General features: G+C 52.8%; 2 protein-coding genes and 1 long non-coding RNA gene across 3 annotated transcripts; all 3 read left to right on the top strand.

Moving 5' to 3' along the window:
- LOC120508528 lies at positions 1–4,215 on the top strand. Its single transcript, XR_005629006.1, has 3 exons — positions 1–23; positions 3,485–3,547; positions 4,059–4,215. It is a non-coding gene; the product is annotated as an uncharacterized LOC120508528 (long non-coding RNA).
- Positions 4,216–4,715: 500 nt separating this feature from the next.
- Positions 4,716–9,600, top strand: ETFB (electron transfer flavoprotein subunit beta). Its single transcript, XM_039722212.1, has 4 exons — positions 4,716–4,721; positions 5,704–5,817; positions 6,427–6,585; positions 9,218–9,600. The coding sequence occupies exons 1-4, from the start codon at positions 4,716–4,718 to the stop codon at positions 9,389–9,391; spliced, it is 453 nt and encodes a 150-aa protein (XP_039578146.1). The 3' UTR covers positions 9,392–9,600.
- Positions 9,601–10,484: 884 nt separating this feature from the next.
- On the top strand, positions 10,485–19,548 carry LOC120508529 (serine/threonine-protein phosphatase 2A 65 kDa regulatory subunit A alpha isoform-like; the record flags this gene model as incomplete). The annotated part of the gene is made up of 7 exons (XM_039722213.1): positions 10,485–10,638; positions 11,250–11,340; positions 11,582–11,682; positions 14,484–14,716; positions 16,386–16,432; positions 17,952–18,130; positions 19,294–19,548. Coding segments are annotated over exons 1-7 (984 nt in total), but the record flags the coding sequence as incomplete, so codon positions are not given.
- Positions 19,549–21,922: the final 2,374 nt, after the last annotated feature.

The following is a 21,922-nucleotide window of genomic DNA, read 5'->3' as shown; positions in this document are numbered from 1 at the left end:
GCCTGGTGCTGCTGGGCAAGCAGGTCAGCCACATTGATCGCTATTGATCACCTATTGGTCGGGTATTGATCGCCTATTGATCACCTATTGATCGCTATTGATCCACTATAGATCACTATTGATCGTCTAGGGATCTCTATTGATCACCTAGGGAGCGCTATTGATCCGCTATTGGTCCCTATTGATCACCTATAGATCACTATTGATCACCTATTGATCGGGTATTGGTCACCTATTGATTGGGTATTGATCGGGTATTGATCGGGTATTGGTCACCTATTGATCGCCATTGATCGCCTATTGATCAGCTATTGATCACCTATAGATCCCTATGGATTGCTATTGATCACCTATTGATCGGCTATTGATCGCCTATTGATCGCTATTGATCCACTGTAGAGCCCCTATGGATCACTGTTGATCACCTATAGATCCCTATGGATCACCTATTGATCCGCTATTGATCACCTATAGATCACTATTGATCACCTATTGATCACCTAGGGATCACTATTGATCACCTATTGATCGCTATTGATCACCTATTGATTGGCTATTGATCGCCTATTGATCTGCTATTGGTCTGCTATTGATCGCTATTGATCAGCTATTGATTGGCTATTGATCGCCTATTGATCTGCTATTGATCGCTATTGATCAGCTATTGATCTGCTATTGATCACTATTGATCGCCTATTGGTCTGCTATTGATCACTATTGATCCACTATTGATCACCTATTGATCGCTATTGATCACCTATAGATCACTATTGATCACCTATTGATCACCTATTGATCGGGTATTGATCGCCTATTGATCGCCTATTGATCTGCTATTGATCGCTATTGATCACCTAGGGATCACTATGGGTGGCTATTGATCCCTATTGATCCACTATAGAGCCCCTATGGATCACTATTGATCTCTATTGATCGTCTAGGGATCGCTATTGATCGCCTAGGGAGCGCTATTGATCGCTATTAATCACCTATTGATCGCTATTGATCGGCTATTGATCGCTATTGATTGCCTATTGTTCACCTATAGATCCCTAGGGATCGCTATTGATCGTTATTGATCACCTATAGAGCCGCTATGGATCACTATTGATCGCCTAGGGAGCGCTATTGATCACCTATTGGTCCCTATTGATCCACTATAGAGCCCCCATGGATCGCCTATGGATCACTATTGATCGTCTAGGGATAACTATTGATCGCCTAGGGACCGCTATTGATCCCTATTGATCCCTATTGATCACCTAGGGATCACTATTGATCACCTATTGGTCACCTATAGATCACTATTGATCACCTATTGATTGGCTATTGATCACCTATTGATCGCCTATTGGTCCCTATTGATCCACTATAGAGCCCCCATGGATCGCCTATGGATCACTATTGATCGTCTAGGGATCTCTATTGATCGCCTAGGGACCGCTATTGATCCCTATGGAGACCCTATTGATCACTATTGATCGCCTATTGATCACCTATGGATCACCTATGGATCGCTATTGATCCCCTATGGATCACTATAGATCACCTATGGAACACTATTGACCGCCTAGGGATTGCTATTGACTATTGATCGGCTATTGATCGCCTATTGATCACTATTGACCCACTGTAGAGCCCCTGTGGATCACTGTTGATCACCTATAGATCCCTATGGATCACCTATAGATCACTATTGATCACCTATAGATCACTATTGATCACCTATTGATCACCTAGGGATCACTATTGATCACCTATTGATCGCTATTGATCGCCATTGATCGCCTATTGATCCACTGTAGAGCCCCTGTGGATCACTGTTGATCACCTATAGATCCCTATGGATCACCTATAGATCACTATTGATCACCTATTGATCACCTATTGGTCACCTATTGATCACTATTGATCACCTATTGATCACCTATTGATCGGGTATTGATCGCCTATTGATCGCCTATTGATCTGCTATTGATCGCTATTGATCACCTAGGGATCACTATGGGTCACCTATTGGTCACCTATAGATCACTATTGATCACCTATTGATCACTTATTGATCTGCTATTGATCGCTATTGATCGCCTATTGATCCACTATAGATCACTATTGATCACCTATTGATTGGCTATTGATCACCTATTGATCGCCTATTGGTCCCTATTGATCCACTATAGATCACTATTGATCATCTAGGGATCTCTATTGATCACCTAGGGAGCGCTATTGATCACCTATTGATCACTATTGATCCGCTATTGGTCCCTATTGATTGCCTATTGATCGCTATTGATCGCTATTGATCAGCTATTGATCATCTAGGGATCTCTATTGATCACCTAGGGAGCGTTATTGATCCCCTATAGATCACCTATGGGTCACCTATGGATCACTATTGATCACCTATTGATCGCTATTGATCGCTATTGATCGCTATTGATCACCTAGGGATGGCCACATATTGGTCCCTATTGATAAAGTATAGAGCCCCCATGGATCGTATACGGATCACTATGGATCGTCTAGGGATAACTATTGATCGCCTAGGGACCGCTATTGATCCCTATTGATCCCTATTGATCACCTAGGGATCACTATTGATCACCTATTGGTCACCTATAGATCACTATTGATCACCTATTGATTGGCTATTGATCACCTATTGATCGCCTATTGGTCCCTATTGATCCACTATAGAGCCCCCATGGATCGCCTATGGATCACTATTGATCGTCTAGGGATAACTATTGATCGCCTAGGGACCGCTATTGATCCCTATTGATCCCTATTGATCACCTAGGGATCACTATTGATCACCTATTGATCGCTATTGATCAGCTATTGATCATCTAGGGATCTCTATTGATCACCTAGGGAGCGTTATTGATCCCCTATAGATCACCTATGGGTCACCTATTCACTATTGATCACCTATTGATTGGCTATTGATCACCTATTGATCGCCTATTGGTCCCTATTGATCCACTATAGAGCCCCCATGGATCGCCTATGGATCACTATTGATCGTCTAGGGATCTCTATTGATCGCCTAGGGACCGCTATTGATCCCTATGGAGACCCTATTGATCACTATTGATCGCCTATTGATCACCTATGGATCACCTATGGATCGCTATTGATCCCCTATGGATCACTATAGATCACCTATGGAACACTATTGACCGCCTAGGGATCGCTATTGATCGCTATTGATCACCTAGGGATCGCTATTGATCACTATTGATCGCTTAGGGATCACTATTGATCCCCTATTGATCACTATTGATCTCGTATAGATCCCTATGAAACCCTATAGATCACTATTGATCCCCTCGAAATTCCTACTGATCCCCTATAGAACCCTATTGATCCCTATAGAGACAAATGGATCCCTACAGAACCCCATAGATTCCCTATAGGATCTTACCGACCCCTATCGATCCCCTATCGATCCCCTATCGATCCCCTGTCCCCCCCCCAGGCCATCGATGACGATTGCAACCAGACCGGGCAGCTCCTCGCCGCCATGTTGGACTGGCCGCAGGTAGGCCGCGCGCGGGGCACCACGGGATACATCCCCCCTCGGGGGGGATAAATCCCATAATCCCCGCGGCAGTGGGGGGGATATATCCCACAATGCCTTGTAATGGGGGAATGTATCCCGTGGTGCACCGCGGAGGGGGATTGTGGGATATATTCACCCCGAGCGCGGGGGGTTGTGGGATATATTCACTCCGATCGCTGGGGATTGTGGGATATATTCACCCTAAACCCGGGGGGTTGTGGGATATACTCACCTCAAACGCGGGGATTGTGGGATATATTCACCCCAATCGCGGGGGATTGTGGGATATATTCACCCTGAGCGTGGGGGATTGTGGGATATATTCACCCCAAAGGCCGTGAAACTGGGGGAGGCCTAGTCCGTATTTTGAGGGTCCCAATCCATACTGGGAGGGTCTGACTCGTACTGGGAGGGTCCCAGTCCATACTGGGAGGGTCCCAGTCCATACCGGGAGGCTCCCAGCGCCCACTGGTCCGTCCTGGTCCCGCAGGGCACGTTCGCCTCGCGGGTGCAGCTGGAGGACGGGGCCGTGCGCGTGGAGCGCGAGGTGGACGGCGGCCTGGAGACGCTGCGGCTGCGGCTGCCCGCCGTGCTGACGGCCGACCTGCGGCTCAACGAGCCCCGCTACGCCACGCTGCCCAACATCATGGTGCGTGGGGGGACCCCAGATTCCCGGGGGGTTCCCTAAAATCCCTGGAATTCCGCAAAAATTCCCAGAAATCCTGGGGGTTCCCATGGCGGGCAATGGGGGTAGACCTGTTGTCCCCAAATCTGGGGTCACTCAGAATGGGATTTCCCCAAAATTTTGTGTAGTCCCAAAATTCCTGGGATGTTTCCCAAATTTTTGGGCCTTTCCCAAATCCCTAGGATCCCCAAATTCCCGGGGGATTCCCCAAAATCACTGAAATTCCAGAAAAATTCCCGTGGTTCCCATAGCGGCCGATGGGGGTAGACCTGTTGTCCCAAACTGGGGTCAATGGGAATGGGATTTCTCCAAAATTTTGGGTATTCCCAAAATTCCTGAGACTCCCCCAAATTCCTGGTATCCCCCCAAGTCCCCAGGATCCCAACATTCTTGGAGGATTCCCAAAAATCCCCGGAATTCCACAAAAATTCCCAGAAATTCTGGTGGTTCCCATAGCGGGCAATGGGGGTAGACCTGTTGTCTGGGATGTCAGGTTGAAAGGAATGGGATTTCCCCAAAAATTCTGGGTACTCCCAAAAATCCTGGGATGCTTCCCAAATTTTTGGGTCTTTCCCAAATCCCCAGGATCCCAAAATTCTTGGAGGATTCATAAAAATTCCCAAAATTCCCCAAAATCCTGGTGCTCCCTATAGGGGCTGATGGGGTAGACCTGTTGTCCGGAATGCCTGGAGTCCTTTTCTCTAAAAATCCCCCAAAATTCTCAAAAAATCCCCAAAAAGTCCACAAAATTTCCACAAAATTTAAAAAAAACACTCAAAAAATCCCAAAATTAAAAAATTGCCCGAAAATTGCCCCCACATTCCCCTGGCCACATATTGGTCCCTATTGATAAAGTATAGAGCCCCCATGGATCGTATACGGATCACTATGGATCGTCTAGGGATAACTATTGATCGCCTAGGGACCGCTATTGATCCCTATTGATCCCTATTGATCACCTAGGGATCACTATTGATCACCTATTGGTCACCTATAGATCACTATTGATCACCTATTGATTGGCTATTGATCACCTATTGATCGCCTATTGGTCCCTATTGATCCACTATAGAGCCCCCATGGATCGCCTATGGATCACTATTGATCGTCTAGGGATCTCTATTGATCGCCTAGGGACCGCTATTGATCCCTATGGAGACCCTATTGATCACTATTGATCGCCTATTGATCACCTATGGATCACCTATGGATCGCTATTGATCCCCTATGGATCACTATAGATCACCTATGGAACACTATTGACCGCCTAGGGATTGCTATTGATCGCTATTGATCACCTATTGATCACCTATTGATCCGCTATTGATCTCCTATAGATCACCTATGGAACCCCATTGATCACGTCTGGAACCCTATAGATCCCTACTGATCCCCTATAGAACCCTATTGATCCCTATAGAGACAAATGGATCCCTACAGAACCCTGTAGATCCCCTCGAACCCCTATCGATCCCCTATCGATCCCCTGTCCCCCCCCCAGGCCATCGATGACGATTGCAACCAGACCGGGCAGCTCCTCGCCGCCATGTTGGACTGGCCGCAGGTAGGCCGCGCGCGGGGCACCATGGGATACATCCCCCCTCGGGGGGGATAAATCCCATAATCCCCGCGGCATTGGGGGGATATATCCCACAATGCCTTGTAATGGGGGAATGTATCCCGTGGTGCACCGCGGCGGGGGATTGTGGGATATATTCACCCCGAGCGCGGGGGGTTGTGGGATATATTCACCCCGAGCGCGGGGGGTTGTGGGATATATTCACCTTAAACGCGGGGGGTTGTGGGATATATTCACCCCGATCGCTGGGGATTGTGGGATATATTCACCCCGAGCGCGGGGGGTTGTGGGATATATTCACCCCGAGCGCGGGGGGTTGTGGGATATATTCACCTTAAACGCGGGGGGTTGTGGGATATATTCACTCCGATCGCTGGGGATTGTGGGATATATTCACCCTTAAATCGCGGGGGATTGTGGGATATATTCCCCCCAAAGGCCGTGAAACTGGGGGAGGCCTAGTCCGTATTTTGAGGGTCCCAATCCATACTGGGAGGGTCTGACTCGTACTGGGAGGCTCCCAGTCCATACTGGGAGGGTCCCAGTCCATACTGGGAGGATCCCAGCGCTCACTGGTCCGTCCTGGTCCCGCAGGGCACGTTCGCCTCGCGGGTGCAGCTGGAGGACGGGGCCGTGCGCGTGGAGCGCGAGGTGGACGGCGGCCTGGAGACGCTGCGGCTGCGGCTGCCCGCCGTGCTGACGGCCGACCTGCGGCTCAACGAGCCCCGCTACGCCACGCTGCCCAACATCATGGTGCGTGGGGGGACCCCAGATTCCCGGGGGGTTCCCTAAAATCCCTGGAATTCCGCAAAAATTCCCAGAAATCCTGGGGGTTCCCATGGCGGGCAATGGGGGTAGACCTGTTGTCCCCAAATCTGGGGTCACTCAGAATGGGATTTCCCCAAAATTTTGTGTAGTCCCAAAATTCCTGGGATGTTTCCCAAATTTTTGGGCCTTTCCCAAATCCCTAGGATCCCCAAATTCCCGGGGGATTCCCCAAAATCACTGAAATTCCAGAAAAATTCCCGTGGTTCCCATAGCGGCCGATGGGGGTAGACCTGTTGTCCCAAACTGGGGTCAATGGGAATGGGATTTCTCCAAAATTTTGGGTATTCCCAAAATTCCTGAGACTCCCCCAAATTCCTGGTATCCCCCCAAGTCCCCAGGATCCCAACATTCTTGGAGGATTCCCAAAAATCCCCGGAATTCCACAAAAATTCCCAGAAATTCTGGGGGTTCCCATAGCGGGCAATGGGGGTAGACCTGTTGTCCCAAACTGGGGTCACTAAGAATGGGATTTCCCCAAAATTTTGGGTGTTCCCAAAATTCCTGGGACTCCCCCAAATTTTTGGGTGTTCTCCAAATCCAGGGTATTCCCTAAATCCCCCAAACTCCCGGGAAATTCCTAAAAATCCCCAAAATTCCACAAAAATTCCAGTGGTTCCCATAGCGGGCAATGGGGGTAGACCCAAATGCCCACAAAAAATTCCTAAAAAAATCCCTGATAATTCCCAAAAAAGTCTTGTAAAAATTCTTAACAAAATCCTAAAAAATGCTCAAAAAATCCCCAAAATATGAAAAAAAAATCGTGATAGAATTCTGGAAAAAAAACCCCCCAAAATCCCAAAAAAATTCATGAAAGTTCCTCAAAAAACCTGAAAGAAATCCCCAAAAAATAAAGAAAAATCCTCCAAAAATCCCCAAAAAATCTCAAAAAATTCTAAAAAAATTTTTAAAAATTCCAAAAAAGTCCATAAAAATCCCTTAAAAATTCACAAATATTCCTGAAAAAAATCTCCCAAAAAAATCAAGAAAAATCCCTAAAAAATCTCAAAAAATTCTAAAAAAATTAAAAAAATTTCAAAAAAAATCCCCAAAAATTCCCAAAAAAATCCTTAAAAAAATCCCAATTTTTCCCTTAAAAAATCCTAAATTTTCCTTTAAAAACTCAATTTTTTTCCCCCCCCAGAAAGCCAAGAAGAAGCCCCTGGAGGTGATCCCCGCGGCCGAGCTGGGCGTGCCCGCGGGCGCCCCCCGGCTGAAGGTTCTGGAAGTGCGGGAGATCCCCCAAAAATCCCTAAAAAATCTCTTTAAAACTCCCCCCAAAAGTTCCCAAAAAATCCTAATAAAATTACAAAAAAATCCCTAAAAATACCAAGAAAGTTCCCCAAAAGTTCCTGAAAAAAATCTCAAAAAAATTCTAAAAAAATCCCCAAAATCCCTCAAAAATTCCCAAAAAAGCCTTTAAAAATCGCCAAAAATTGCCTGAAAAAAACCCAAAAATTAAGAAAAATCCTCCAAAAATGCCTCAAAAATTTCCCCAAAAATCCCCAAATAATCCTTAAAAATTCCCAAAAATTTCCGAAAAAATCTGAAAAAATCCCCCAAAAAATCAAGAAAAATCCCCTGAAAAATCCCCCAAGAAATCTAAAAAAATTCCAAAAAAACCCAAAAATTCCACCCAAAAAAATCCTTAAAAATTCCCAAAATTTCCCTAAAAAATCAAGAAAAAGCCTCCAAAAATCCCCAGAAAATCCTGAAAAAAATATCAAAATATCCGAAAAAAATCCCAAAAAAATCCTCAAAAATTCCCCAAAAATTCCCAAAAAAAAAACCCTTAAAAATCCCAATTTTTCTCTTTAAAAAACCCCAAAAAATCCAATTTTTTCCCCCCCAGAAAGCCAAGAAGAAGCCCCTGGAGGTGATCCCCGCGGCCGAGCTGGGCGTGCCCGCGGGCGCCCCCCGGCTGAAGGTTCTGGAAGTGCGGGAGATCCCCCAAAAATCCCTAAAAAATCTCTTTAAAACTCCCTCCAAAAGTTCCCAAAAAATCCCAATAAAATTACAAAAAAATCCCTAAAAATACCAAGAAAGTTCCCCAAAAGTTCCTGAAAAAAATCTCAAAAAAATTCTAAAAAAATCCCCAAAATCCCTCAAAAATTCCCAAAAAAGCCTTTAAAAATCGCCAAAAATTGCCTGAAAAAAACCCAAAAATTAAGAAAAATCCTCCAAAAATGCCTCAAAAATTTCCCCAAAAATCCCCAAATAATCCTTAAAAATTCCCAAAAATTTCCGAAAAAATCTGAAAAAATCCCCCAAAAAATCAAGAAAAATCCCCTGAAAAATCCCCCAAGAAATCTAAAAAAATTCCAAAAAAACCCAAAAATTCCACCCAAAAAAATCCTTAAAAATTCCCAAAATTTCCCTAAAAAATCAAGAAAAAGCCTCCAAAAATCCCCAGAAAATCCTGAAAAAAATATCAAAATATCCGAAAAAAATCCCAAAAAAATCCTCAAAAATTCCCCAAAAATTCCCAAAAAAAAAACCCTTAAAAATCCCAATTTTTCTCTTTAAAAAACCCCAAAAAATCCAATTTTTTCCCCCCCAGAAAGCCAAGAAGAAGCCCCTGGAGGTGATCCCCGCGGCCGAGCTGGGCGTGCCCGCGGGCGCCCCCCGGCTGAAGGTTCTGGAAGTGCGGGAGCCGCCCCCCAGGGCCGGGGGGGAGAAGGTGGAGAGCGTGGAGAGCCTGCTGGGGAAACTGAGGCACGCCGGCCGCATCTGAGCCTCCCAGTTCATCCCAGTGCCTCCCAGTTCGTCCCAGTACCATCCCAGTTCATCCCAGTGCCATCCCAGTTTGTCCCAGTTCATCCCAGTGCCGCAGGGAGGGGAGAGCGTGGAGAGCCTGCTGGGGAAACTGAGGCACGCCGGCTGCATCTGAGCCTCCCAGTTCATCCCAGTGCCTCCCAGTTCAGCCCAGTACCATCCCAGTGCCATCCCAGTTTGTCCCAGTTCGTCCCAGTGCTACAGGGAGGAGAGAGCCTGCTGGGGAAACTGAGGCACGCCGGCTGCATCTGAGCCTCCCAGTTCATCCCAGTTTGTCCCAGTGCTCTCCCAGTTCACCGGCCGCATCTGAGCCTCCCTCCCAGTCTGGCCCAGTCCCTCCCAGTTCCCTCCCAGTCCCTCCCAGTCTGGCCCAGTTCCCCCCAGTGCCTTCCCCCCACCCCAATAAAGGCGTGGCCAGTCCATGACGTCATCGCTTTCTGTGGGGGCGTGGCTTAAAGGGGCAGGGGAGGGGCCATCTCTTAGCCCGGTTTTACTGGTTTTGGGTGGTTTTTGCTGCGGGGGAGTCCCAGTATAAACCAGTTTGTCCCAGTTCAGCCCCAGCTTGTCCCAGTTCAGCCCCAGTTTGTCCCAGTTTATCCCAGTTCAGGCCCTGGCGGGTCCCAGTTTGTCCGAGTATAACCCAGCGGCTCCCAGTCCGGTCCCAAGGAGGTTCCGGTCTGTCCCAGTATGATCCAGCGGCTCCCAGTCCGCTCCCAGTTCCTCCCAGTTCGCTCCCAGTCCGTCCCAGTTTGTCCCAGTTCGTCCCGGCCTCCAACACGGCGGCTGTCCCAGTATGATCCAGCGGCTCCCAGTCCGCTCCCAGTTCCTCCCAGTTCGCTCCCAGTCCGTCCCAGTTTGTCCCGGCCTCCAACACGGCGCCTCCGCGTTGCCCAGCAACGCCCCGCCCCCTGCGCTGTCAATCAACCGCGTCGCCCAATCAGAGCGCGATTTCGCTCTCCGTCCGCATGGGCGGGGTTTCACCTGACAGACAGCGCCCTGAACCAATAGGAAGACTCGGTAGGCGGGCTCTGCGGCAGCGCCGACCAATCAGCGCGGCGGAAGCCCTGCAGGAGCGGAGCGGGCGGCCCCGTGCGGCCCCTCAGAGCCGGGGCGGCGGCGGCGGCGAAGATGGCGGCGGCGGACGGCGACGATTCGCTTTACCCCATCGCGGTGCTCATCGACGAGCTCCGCAACGAGGACGTGCAGGTACCGCTGCCGGGGCCTCGCCGCGATACCCCCGGGGCTTTTTCCGGGGCTTCGGGGCCCCTTCCGTGGCCACCGGGGCCCGGCCGCCATCGCCCGCTGGTGCTCTGCTGATGGCCGCCATGAGACGGCCGCGCTGATTGGCTGAGGCGGCCCGGTCCCCTCAGGCGCGGGCGAATGGGTGGCGGCCTTACATGTGTGGGGCGGTTGGGGGTTGCGGTGAAAGGCGCGCTGTGATTGGCTGGAGGGGCGGTTCGGGTTTGTAAGGCGCGTTCTGATTGGTCGGCAGCGCCGTGAGGGGAGAAATCCGCCCCGCCCGCCGCAGCGCCCCCTAGCGGCGGGGCAGCGCGGCGCCCTCCTCGCCGCAGCCAATGGCAGCGCGAGGCCGCGGCAGCGCCGCTGTCCATTGGCTGTCGCTCGCATGGGCGGGGCTTAGCTGAGCCAATCGGAGGCTTCGTCTCTGCCGCGGCGGCGCTGCAGGGCCGTGAGACGCCGCTCCTGATTGGCCGCGGCGCGTTGTGGGCGGGGTTTCCTCGTGAGGGGGGCGATTCCCGCCTTTTTTTCCCCCAAATTTTCCCAAATTTCCCTGATTTTCCCCCATTTTTTCACCGCAGCTACGCCTCAACAGCATCAAGAAGCTCTCAACCATTGCGCTGGCGCTGGGCGTGGAGCGAACCCGCAGCGAGCTCCTCCCTTTCCTCACCGGTACCAAAATTTCCCGGGAAGGCCCCAAAACCTGAGGGGAAAAATCCCAAAATTTGAGGGGAGGGATCCTCAAAATCCAAAGGGGGGTGGGACAACCTTGGGAAGTCCCAAAATTCGCAAGAAAACGCCAAAAATCGCCCGGATTTGGGAAGGGGGTGGGGTTTTTTGTGAGGTGGGCGGGGCTTTGGGGTGATTGACAGCTGTCGGGGCCAGGTGAGTGACAGGTGTGTTACCTGTGCAGACACCATCTACGATGAGGACGAGGTGCTGCTGGCCCTGGCGGAGCAGCTGGGCACCTTCACCGCCCTCGTGGGGGGACCCGAGTTCGTGCACTGCCTGCTGGTAAATGCACCTGAGGGGGGCAAAAATGTACCTGGGGGGCAAAAAATGCACCTGAGGGGGGGAAAAATGTACCTGGTGGGCAAAAAATGCACCTGGGGGGCGGAAAAGTCACCTGAGGGGGGGGGGAAACTCACCTGAGGGGGGAAAAATGTACCTGGGAGGGATAAAAATGCATCTGGGAGGGGTAAAAAGTCACCTGGTAGGGGAAAAGTCACCTGAGAGGGCCAAAAAATGCACCTGGGGGGACAAAAATACACCCAGGGGGGAGGAAGACTTACCTGAGGCGGGGATAAAAATGGACCTAGGGGGGTAAAAATGCACCTGAGGGGGAGTAAAAATGAACCTGGGGAGGAAAATGCACCTGGGAGGAGTAAAAATGCATCTGACAGGGAGAAAAAGTCACCTGAGGGGGATAAAAATACACCTGGGGTGGAAAATGCACCTGAGGGGTGAAAAATGCACCTGAAGGGGGGAAAATACACCAAGGGGGGAGGAAAATACACCTGAGGGGGTGTAAAAAATGCAGCTGTGGGGTAAAAAACGCATCTGGGAGGGGAAAAAAATCACCTGGGGGGGAGAAAAAGTCACCTGGGGGGGCAAAAACACAGCTGGTGAAAATCTAGAATGCAAAAAATTCAACTGGGGATATAGAAACACACCTGTGGGGCTAAAAATACACCTGGAGAGCCCCAAAATATATCTGGGGAACACAAAAATACACCTGGGGGAACAAAAATGCATCTGGGGAACCTCCAAGTACACCTGGGAGCCCCAAAATACACTTGGAAAACATCAAAACACACGGGGGGAACGCCTGGGGACACAAAAATGCACCTGGGGACACAAAAATACACCTGGGGAGCCCCAAAATACACACGGAGAACATCAAAACACACCTGGGAGCCCCGAACCCCCATCTTGTGTCCACCCCATGTCTGTCTGTCCATCACCATGTCCATTTGTCCACCCTGTGTCCATCTGACCACCCCATGTCCATCTGACCACCCTGTGTCCATCTGTCCATCCCACGTCCGTCTGCCCACCCAATGTCCACCTGTCCACCCCATGTCTAGCTGTCCATGCCATGTTTCTTTGTCCCTCTCACGTCCATCTGACCACCTTGTGTCCATCTGACCACCTTGTGTCCATCTGGCCACCCTGTGTCCATTTCTCAATCCTGTGTCCATATGATGCCTCCATGTCCATCTGTCCATCCTATGTTCTGCTGACCACCCAATGTCCATCTGACCACTCTGTGTCCATCTGACCACCCTGTGTCCTTCTGATGGCCCCACGTCCATCTGTCCATTCTATGTTCCTCTGTCCATCTCACATCTGTCTGACCACTTAATGTCCACCTGACCACCCAATGTCCATCTGACCACCCAATGTCCATCTGTCCATCCCACATCCGTCTGACCACCCTGTGTCCATCTGTCCACCCCGTGTCCACCTGTCCACCCCATGTCTCTCTGTCCATCCCACATCCCTCTGTCCATCCCGTGTCCATCTGACCACCCAATGTCCATCTGACCACCCCGTGTCCCTCTGACCACCCCGTGTCCACCTGTCCACCCCACGTCTCTCTGTCCATCCCACATCCCTCTGTCCATCCCGTGTCCATCTGACCACCCTGTGTCCATCTGATGGCCCCACGTCCATCTGTCCATTCTATGTTCCTCTGACCATCCCGTGTCCGTCTGACCACCCTGTGTCCACCTGATCACCCAATGTCCATCTGACCACCCCGTGTCCATCTGACTACCCTGTGTCCATCTGTCCATCCCATGTTCCTCTGACCATCCCACGTCCGCCTGACCACCCCGTGTCCATCTGACCACCCCGTGTCCATCTGACCACCCTGTGTCCATCTGACCACCCCGTGTCCGTCTGACCACCCTGTGTATTCCTAAAAAAGGAAGCAGTATTTGAGACAGTGATGGCTAACAAGGGTTTGGTCCATCTGACCACCCCGTGTCCTTCTGACCACCCCGTGTCCATCTGTCCATCCCATGTTCCTCTGACCATCTCATGTCCATCTGGCCACCCTGTGTCCATCTGGTGGCCTCAAGTCCACCTGTCCTCGCTATGTTCTTTTGTCCACTCTGTGTCCATCCCACGTCCATCTGACCACCCAATGTCCACTTGTCCACCCCGTGTCCATCTGTCCATGCCATGTTACTGTGTCCGTCTCATGTCCATCTGACCACCCAATGTCCATCTGATCACACCATGTCCATCTGTCCATCCTGTGTTCCTCTGACCATCCCGTGTCCATCTGTCCACTCTGTGTCTATCTGACCATCCTTTGTCCACCTGATGGCTCCATGTTCACCTGTCCACCCCATGTCCATCTGACGACCCTGTGTCCATCTGTCCATCCTATGTTCCTCTGACCACCCAATGTCCATCTGTCCATCCCACCTCCATCTGGCCACCTAATGTCCACCTGTCCACCCCACGTCTATCTGTCCATGCCATGTTCCTCTGACCATGTCACATCCATCTGACCACGCTGTGTCCATCTGATCACACCATGTCCATCTGTCCATCCTGTGTTCCTCTGACCATCCCACGTCCATCTGACCACCCCGTGTCCTTCTGACCACCCCGTGTCCATCTGTCCATCCCATGTTCCTCTGACCATCTCATGTCCATCTGACCACCCTGTGTCCATCTGGTGGCCTCAAGTCCACCTGTCCTCGCTATGCTCCTCTGTCCACTCTGTGTCCATCCCACGTCCACCTGACCACCCAATGTCCACCCGTCCACTCACCGTCCACCCGTCCGTGTGTCCGCAGCCGCCGCTGGAGAGCCTGGCCACGGTGGAGGAGACGGTGGTGAGGGACAAGGCGGTGGAGTCGCTGCGGGCCGTGTCCCACGAGCACTCCCCGCCGGACCTCGAGGGTCACTTCGTGCCGCTGGTCAAGCGGCTGGCCGGAGGAGATTGGTTCACGTCGCGCACCTCGGCCTGCGGCCTCTTCAGCGTCTGCTACCCGCGAGTGTCCAGCCCGGTCAAGGCCGAGCTGCGCCAGTGAGTGACCGCTGTCCTGGGCTGGGCTGGGGTCAGGGAGGTGACCACGGGGTCATCGGTTCGTCCCTGGGGTCAGTGAGGTGACCACGGGGTCATTGGGGTAGGTGTGGGGTCATTGAGGTGACCATGGGGACATTGAGGTGACCATGGGGACATTGAGGTGACCACAGGGTCATTGGGGTGGGTGTGGGGTCAGTGAGGTGACCATGGGGTCATTGAGGTGGGTGTGGGGTCATTGAGGTGACCATGGGGTCATTGAGGTGGGGGTGGGGTTATTGAGGTGACCATGGGGACATTGAGGTGACCATGGGGACATTGAGGTGACCACAGGGTCATCGGTTCGTCCCTGGGGTCAGTGAGGTGGGTGTGGGGTCATTGAGGTGACCACAGGGTCATTAGTCCATTCTTGGGGTCAGGGAGGTGACCACGGGGTCATCAGATCATCTTGGGGTCGTTGAGGTGACCATGGGGTCATTGAGGTGGGGGTGGGGTCATTGAGGTGACCACAGGGTCATTGAGGTGACCATGGGGTCATTAGTCCATCCTTGAGGTCAGTGAGGTGACCACGAGGTCATCAATTCATCCTTAGGGTCATTGAAGTGACCACAGGGTTATTGAGGTGACCATGGGGTTATTGAGGTGACCATGGGGACATTGAGGTGACCACGGGGTCATTGGGATGGGTGTGGGGTCAGTGAGGTGACCACAGGGACATTGAGGTGACCACAGGGTCATCAGTTCATCCTTGAGGCCAGTGAGGTGACCACAGGGTCATTGGGATGGTTGTGAGGTCATTGAAGTGACCACGGGGTCACCAATCTGTCCTTGGGGTCACGGAGGTGACCACAGGGTCATCAGTTTGTCCTTGGGGTCAGTGAGGTAGGTGTGGGGTCAGTGAGGTGACCACGGGGTCATTGAGGTGACCATGGGGTTATTGAGGTGACCATGGGGACATTGAGCTGACCGCAGGGTTACCAGTTCATCCTTGGGGTCAGTGAGGTGACCACAGGGTCACCAATCCATCCTTGGGGTCAGTGAGGTGACCACGGGGTCGTTGAGGTGACCACAGGTTCATTGGGATGGGTGTGGGGTCACTGAGGTGACCACGGGGTCATTGGGGTGACCATGGGGTCAGTGAGGTGACCACAGGGTCATTGGGATGGGTGTGGGGTCACTGAGGTGACCACGGGGTCATTGAGGTGACCATGGGGTCAGTGAGGTGACCACAGGGTCATTGGGATGGGTGTGGGGTCACTGAGGTGACCACGGGGACATTGAGGTGACCACGGGGTCACTGAGGTGACCACAGGGTTAGCAATCCATCCTTGGGGTCATTAAGGTGACCACGGGGTCATTGGGGTGACCATGGGGTCACTGAGGTGACCACAGGGTCACCAACCGGTGTGGGGTCACTGAGGTGACCACGGGGACATTGAGGTGACCACGGGGTCACTGAGGTGACCACAGGGTTAGCAATCCATCCTTGGGGTCACTAAGGTGACCACGGGGTCTTTGGGATGGGTGTGGGGTCACTGAGGTGACCACAGGGTCACCAACCCATCCCAGGTGTCGGGATGTGCCCCCCAGCTGTACTCAGGTGACCCCAGGTGTGCCCAGGTGCCCCCCAGGTGTGCCCAGGTGTGCCCAGGTGACCCAGGTGTGCCCGCAGGTACTTCCGGAACCTGTGCTCGAACGACACGCCCATGGTGCCCATAGGTGACCTCTAGGTGTAGTCAGGTGACCCTAGGCTGTACCCAGCTGTACCCAGGTGCCCCCCAGGTGTGCCCAGGTGTGCCCAGGTGACCCAGGTGTGCCCGCAGGTACTTCCGGAACCTGTGCTCGAACGACACGCCCATGGTGCCCATAGGTGACCCCTAGATGACCCCTAGGTGTGCCCAGGTGTACTCAGGTGCCCCCCAGGTGTGCCCATAGGTGCCCCCAGCTACTTCAGGAGGCACAATGCACCCACAGGTGACCCTTAGATGTACCTGGGCCATACTTGGCTGTACTTGGGTAACCCTGGGCTGTACCCAGGTGCCCCCCAGGTGTACCCAGGTGCCCCCCAGGTGGGGCTGGGCACACCTGGGCGGCGCCTGGTGCACCTGGGCACACCTGGGGGGTGTCTGAGGGGGGCTGGGCACACCTGGGGGGCACCTGGTGCACCTGGGCACACCTGGGTGGCACCTGAGGGGGGCTGGGCACACCTTGGTGGGGGCTGGACACATGTGGGGCAGGGCTGGGGGTTACCTGAGCTCACCTGATCTCAGCTGTGCTCACCTGGGCAGGACTCGGTGCAGCTGCTGGCTGTGAAAACATGAGTTGTTCTGGGGGATTACCTGGGGGTCACTTAGGGGGGTTACCTGGGGGTTACCTGAGCTCACCTGAGCTCACCTGTGCACACCTGGGCAGGACTCGGTGCGGCTGCTGGTGGTGGAAACATGAATTGTTCTGGGGGTTTACCTGGGGCATTACCTGGGGGTCACTTTGGGGTTACCTGAGGCTCACCTGGTCTCACCTGGTGTCACCTGTGCACACCTGGGCAGGACTCGGTGCGGCTGCTGGTGACAGAAACATGAATTGTTTTGGGGGATTACCTGGGGCATTACCTGGGGGTCACTTTGGGGTTACCTGAGGCTCACCTGAGCTCACCTGTGTCTCACCTGGTCTCACCTGGGCAGGACTCGGTGCGGCTGCTGGCGGTGGAGGCGTGAATTGATCTGGGGGATTACCTGGGGCATTACCTGGGGGTCACTTGAGGGTTACCTGGGGGTTACCTGTGCCTCATTTGGGGGTTACCTCTGCACACCTGGTCTCACCTGGTCTCACCTGTGCACACCTGGGCAGCACTCGGTGCGGCTGCTGGCGGTGGAAACATGAATTGTTCTGGGGGATTACCGCACACCTGGGGGGTGTCTGAGGGGGGCTGGGCACACCTGGGGGGCGTCTGAGGGGGGCTGGGCACACCTGGGGGGCGTCTGAGGGGGGCTGGGCACACCTGGGGGGCGTCTGAGGGGGGCTGGGCACACCTGGGGGCACCTGGTGCACCTGGGGGTCACCTGAGCACACCTGGTCTCACCTGGTCTCACCTGTGCACACCTGGGCAGCACTCGGTGCGGCTGCTGGCGGTGGAAACATGAATTGTTCTGGGGGATTACCTGGGGGTTACCTGTCCTTCATTTGGGGGTTACCTGTGCTTCATTTGGGGGTTACCTGATCTCACCTGAGCTCACCTGAGCACACCTGGTCTCACCTGGGCAGGACTCGGTGCGGCTGCTGGCGGTGGAGGCGTGCGTGAGCATCGCGCAGCTGCTGCCGCAGGAGGAGCTCGAGGGGCTGGTGATGCCCACGCTGCGCCAGGCGGCCGAGGACAAGTCCTGGCGCGTGCGCTACATGGTGGCCGACAAGTTCACCGAGGTGGGCACACCTGGGGGCACCTGGGGACACCTGGGGGCACCTGGGGGCACCTGGGGGGCACCTGGGGGCATCTGGGGACACCTGGGGACACCTGGGGGCACACCTGGGGGCACACCTGGGGGCACCTGGATACACCTGGGGGCACCTGATGGCACCTGGGGGCACCTGGGGACACAGCTGGGGACACTTGGGGACACACTGGGGACACACCTGGGGACACCTGGCACACCTGGGGGCACCTGGGGGCACCTGGGCGCACCTGGCACACCTGGGGGCACCTGGGCACACCTGGGGGCACACATGGGGGCACCTGATGGCACCTGGGGGCATCTGGCACACCTGGGAGCACCTGGGGGCATCTGGGGACACACCTGGGGGCACCTGGGGGCACCTGGCACACCTGGGAGCACCTGGGGGCATCTGGGGACACACCTGGGGGCACCTGGGCGCACCTGGCACACCTGGGGGCACCTGGGCACACCTGGGGGATGGGTTTTGGGGAGGTTTGGGATGGGTTTTGGGGGTTTTGGGGCATTTTGGGAATTCTGGGGGACCTTCGGGGCCACACCTGGGGCCACACCTGGGGGCACACCTGGGGCTACACCTGGCCACACCTGGGGGCACCTGGACCCACTTGGACCCACCTGGGGGCACACCTGGGCACACCTGGATCCACTTGGGCACACCTGGGCACACCTGGACCCACCTGGGGACACCTGGGCATACCTGGGGCACATCTGGGGACACACCTGGGGGCACCTGGGCACACCTGGGCATATGTGGGGCACACCTGGGCACACCTTGGGGCACACCTGGACACACCTCAGCACACCTGGGCACACCTGGACCCACCTGGGTACACCTGGGGGCACCTGGGCACACCTGGGCATACCTGGGGCACACCTGGGGACACACCTGGGCACACCTGGGGGCACACCTGGGACTCACCTGGGGGCACATCTGGGCCCACCTGAACCCACCTGGGCACACCTGGACCCACCTGGGGGCACACCTGGGTGCACCTGGGCTCACCCGAACCCACCTGGGCACACCTGGGGGCACCTGGGCCCACCCGAACCCACCTGGGCACACCTGGGGGCACCTGGGCCCACCCGAACCCACCTGGGGGCACACCTGGACGCACCTGGGCCGTGTCCCCGCAGCTGCAGCGCGCCGTGGGCCCCGAGATCACCAAGACCGACCTGGTGGGCGCCTTCCAGAGCCTCATGAAGGACTGCGAGGCCGAGGTGCGCGCGGCCGCCTCGCACAAGGTCAAAGGTCAGCGGCCACCCGCCCCCACCCCCCACCTGTCCCCGGGGTCACCCACCTGGCCTTGGGGTCACCAACCCAACTTTGGTGATCTTCAACCCAAATTTGGTGTCCCCAACCCAATCTTGACCTTCTTCAACTCAAATTTGGTGTTTCTAACCCAAATTTATGTCCTTCAACCTAATTTTGATGTCCCCAACCCAATTTTGGTGTCCCCAACCCAATCTTGACCTTCTTCAACTCAAATTTGGTGTTTCTAACCCAAATTTATGTCCTTCAACCTAATTTTGATGTCCCCAACCCAATTTTGGTGTCCCCAACCCAATCTTGACCTTCTTCAACTCAAATTTGGTGTTTCTAACCCAAATTTATGTCCTTCAACCTAATTTTGATGTCCCCAACCCAATTTTGATGTCCCCAACCCAATTTTGGTGTCCCCAACCCCACTTTGGTGTTCTTCAACCCAATTTTGGTGTTCTTCAACCCAACTTTGATGTCCCCAACCCAACTTTGACGTTCTTGAACCCAGTTTTGGTGTTCTTCAACCCAAAATTGGTGTCCCCAACCCAAATTTGATCTCATTCAACCCAACCTTGGTGTCCCCAACCCAACTTTGGTGTTTTTCAACCCAACTTCGACGTTTTTGATCCCAACTTTGACGTTCTTCAACCCAACTTTGATGTTTTTCAACCCAATTTTGGTGTCCCCAACTCAACCTTGATATCCCCAACCCAACTTTGATGTCCCCAACCCAACTTTGGTGTCCCCAACCCAATTTTGGTGTTTTTCAACCCAACTTTGACGTTCTTCAACCCAACTTTGACGTTCTTCAAACCAATTTTTGTTTTTCAACCCAATTTTGGTGTCCCCAACCCAACTTTGATGTCCCCAACCCAATTTTGGTGTTCTTCAACCCAAAATTGGTGTCCTCAACCCAAATTTGATGTCATTCAACCCAACTTTGGTGTCCCCCACCCAACTTTGATGTCCCCAACCCAATTTTGATGTTCTTCAACCCAAAATTGGTGTCCTCAACCCAAATTTGATGTCATTCAACCCAACTTTGGTGTCCCCCACCCAACTTTGGTGTTTTTCAACCCAACTTTGACATTTTTGAACCCAACTTTGATGTTCTTCAACACAATTTTGGTGTCCCCAACCCAATCTTGGTGTCCCCAATCCAGGTTTGGTGTCCCCAACCCAAATTTGGTGTTCCCAACCCAATTTTCATCTTCTTCCACCCAAATTTGGTGTTCCTAACTCAATTTCGATGTTCTTCAACCCAGTTTTGGTGTCCCCAACCCAATTTTGGTGTCCCCAACCCAATCCTGATGTTCTTCAACCCAACTCTGGGTCCCCAACCGATCTTTGGTGTTTTTCAACCCAACTTTGACATTCTTGAACCCAACTTTGATGTTCTTCAACCCAACTTTGATGTTCTTCAACACAATTTTGGGGTCTCCAACCCCATTTTGGTGTTCCCAACCCAGTTTTGGTGTCCCCAACTCAATTTTGGAGTTTTTCACCCCAATTTTGGTGTCCCCAACCCAAATTTGGGGACATTCAACCCAACCTTGATCTTCTTCCACCCAAATTTGGTGTCCCCCAACCCAATCTTGATGTTCTTCAACCCAAATTTCCAGTTTTTCACCTCAACCTTGGTGTCCCCAACCCAATTTTGGTGTCCCCAACCCAACCTTGGTGTCCCCAACCCAATTTTGGTGCTTTTCACCCCAATTTTGGTGTCCCCAACCCAACCTTGGTGTCCCCAACCCAACCTTGGTGTCCCCAACCCAACCTTGGTGTCCCCAACCCAACCTTGGTGTCCCCAACCCAACCTTGGTGTCCCCAACCCAACCTTGGTGTCCCCAACCCAACCTTGGTGTCCCCAACCCAACCTTGGTGTCCCCAACCCAACCTTGGTGTCCCCAACCCAACCTTGGTGTCCCCAACCCAACCTTGGTGTCCCCAACCCAACTTTGGTGTCCCCAACCCAATTTTGGTGTTTTTCAACCCAACTTTGACGTTCTTCAACCCAACTTTGACGTTCTTCAAACCAATTTTTGTTTTTCAACCCAATTTTGGTGTTCTTCAGCCCAATTTTGGTGTTCTTCAACCCAAAATTGGTGTCCCCAACCCAATTTTGGTGTTTTTCAACCCAACTTTGATGTCCCCAACCTAACTTTGACGTTCTTGAACCCAACTTTGGTGTTCTTCAACCCAGTTTTGGTGTTTTTCAACCCAAAATTGGTGTCTCCAACCCAAATTTGATGTCATTTAACGCAACATATGTTGCTTGTATGAAATTGTCTTGTGAAAAACTTAAATATAGTAGTAGCAATAAAGAGGACAATGATTTTCATATCTGACTTGATCCTGTTTTCGGCACTTTACCAATTTTAATCTCTTTTCCTATATGCTTGTGTTGTAGCTTCTTCTGGTTGTTTTTAGTCCATGTACCCTTAGGAAATATTTCCTAATTAGTGCAGTAGTGAAAAAAAATGACCTAGCAAGTGCTAAACT

This window comes from Passer montanus, unplaced genomic scaffold, assembly GCF_014805655.1.
Source record: "Passer montanus isolate IOZ18808 unplaced genomic scaffold, ASM1480565v1 scaffold475, whole genome shotgun sequence".
Taxonomy (NCBI): Eukaryota; Metazoa; Chordata; class Aves; order Passeriformes; family Passeridae; genus Passer; species Passer montanus.
Note: the sequence above shows the minus strand (reverse complement) of the source record. Positions and strands in the feature narration are given on the sequence as shown.

Coding starts and splice junctions, on each gene's coding strand:
- ETFB (XM_039722212.1), top strand. Junction 5,818..6,426: donor CCATGTTGGACTGGCCGCAG/GTAGGCCGCGCG, acceptor CTGGTCCCGCAG/GGCACGTTCGCCTCGCGGGT. Junction 6,586..9,217: donor CCACGCTGCCCAACATCATG/GTGCGTGGGGGG, acceptor TTTCCCCCCCAG/AAAGCCAAGAAGAAGCCCCT.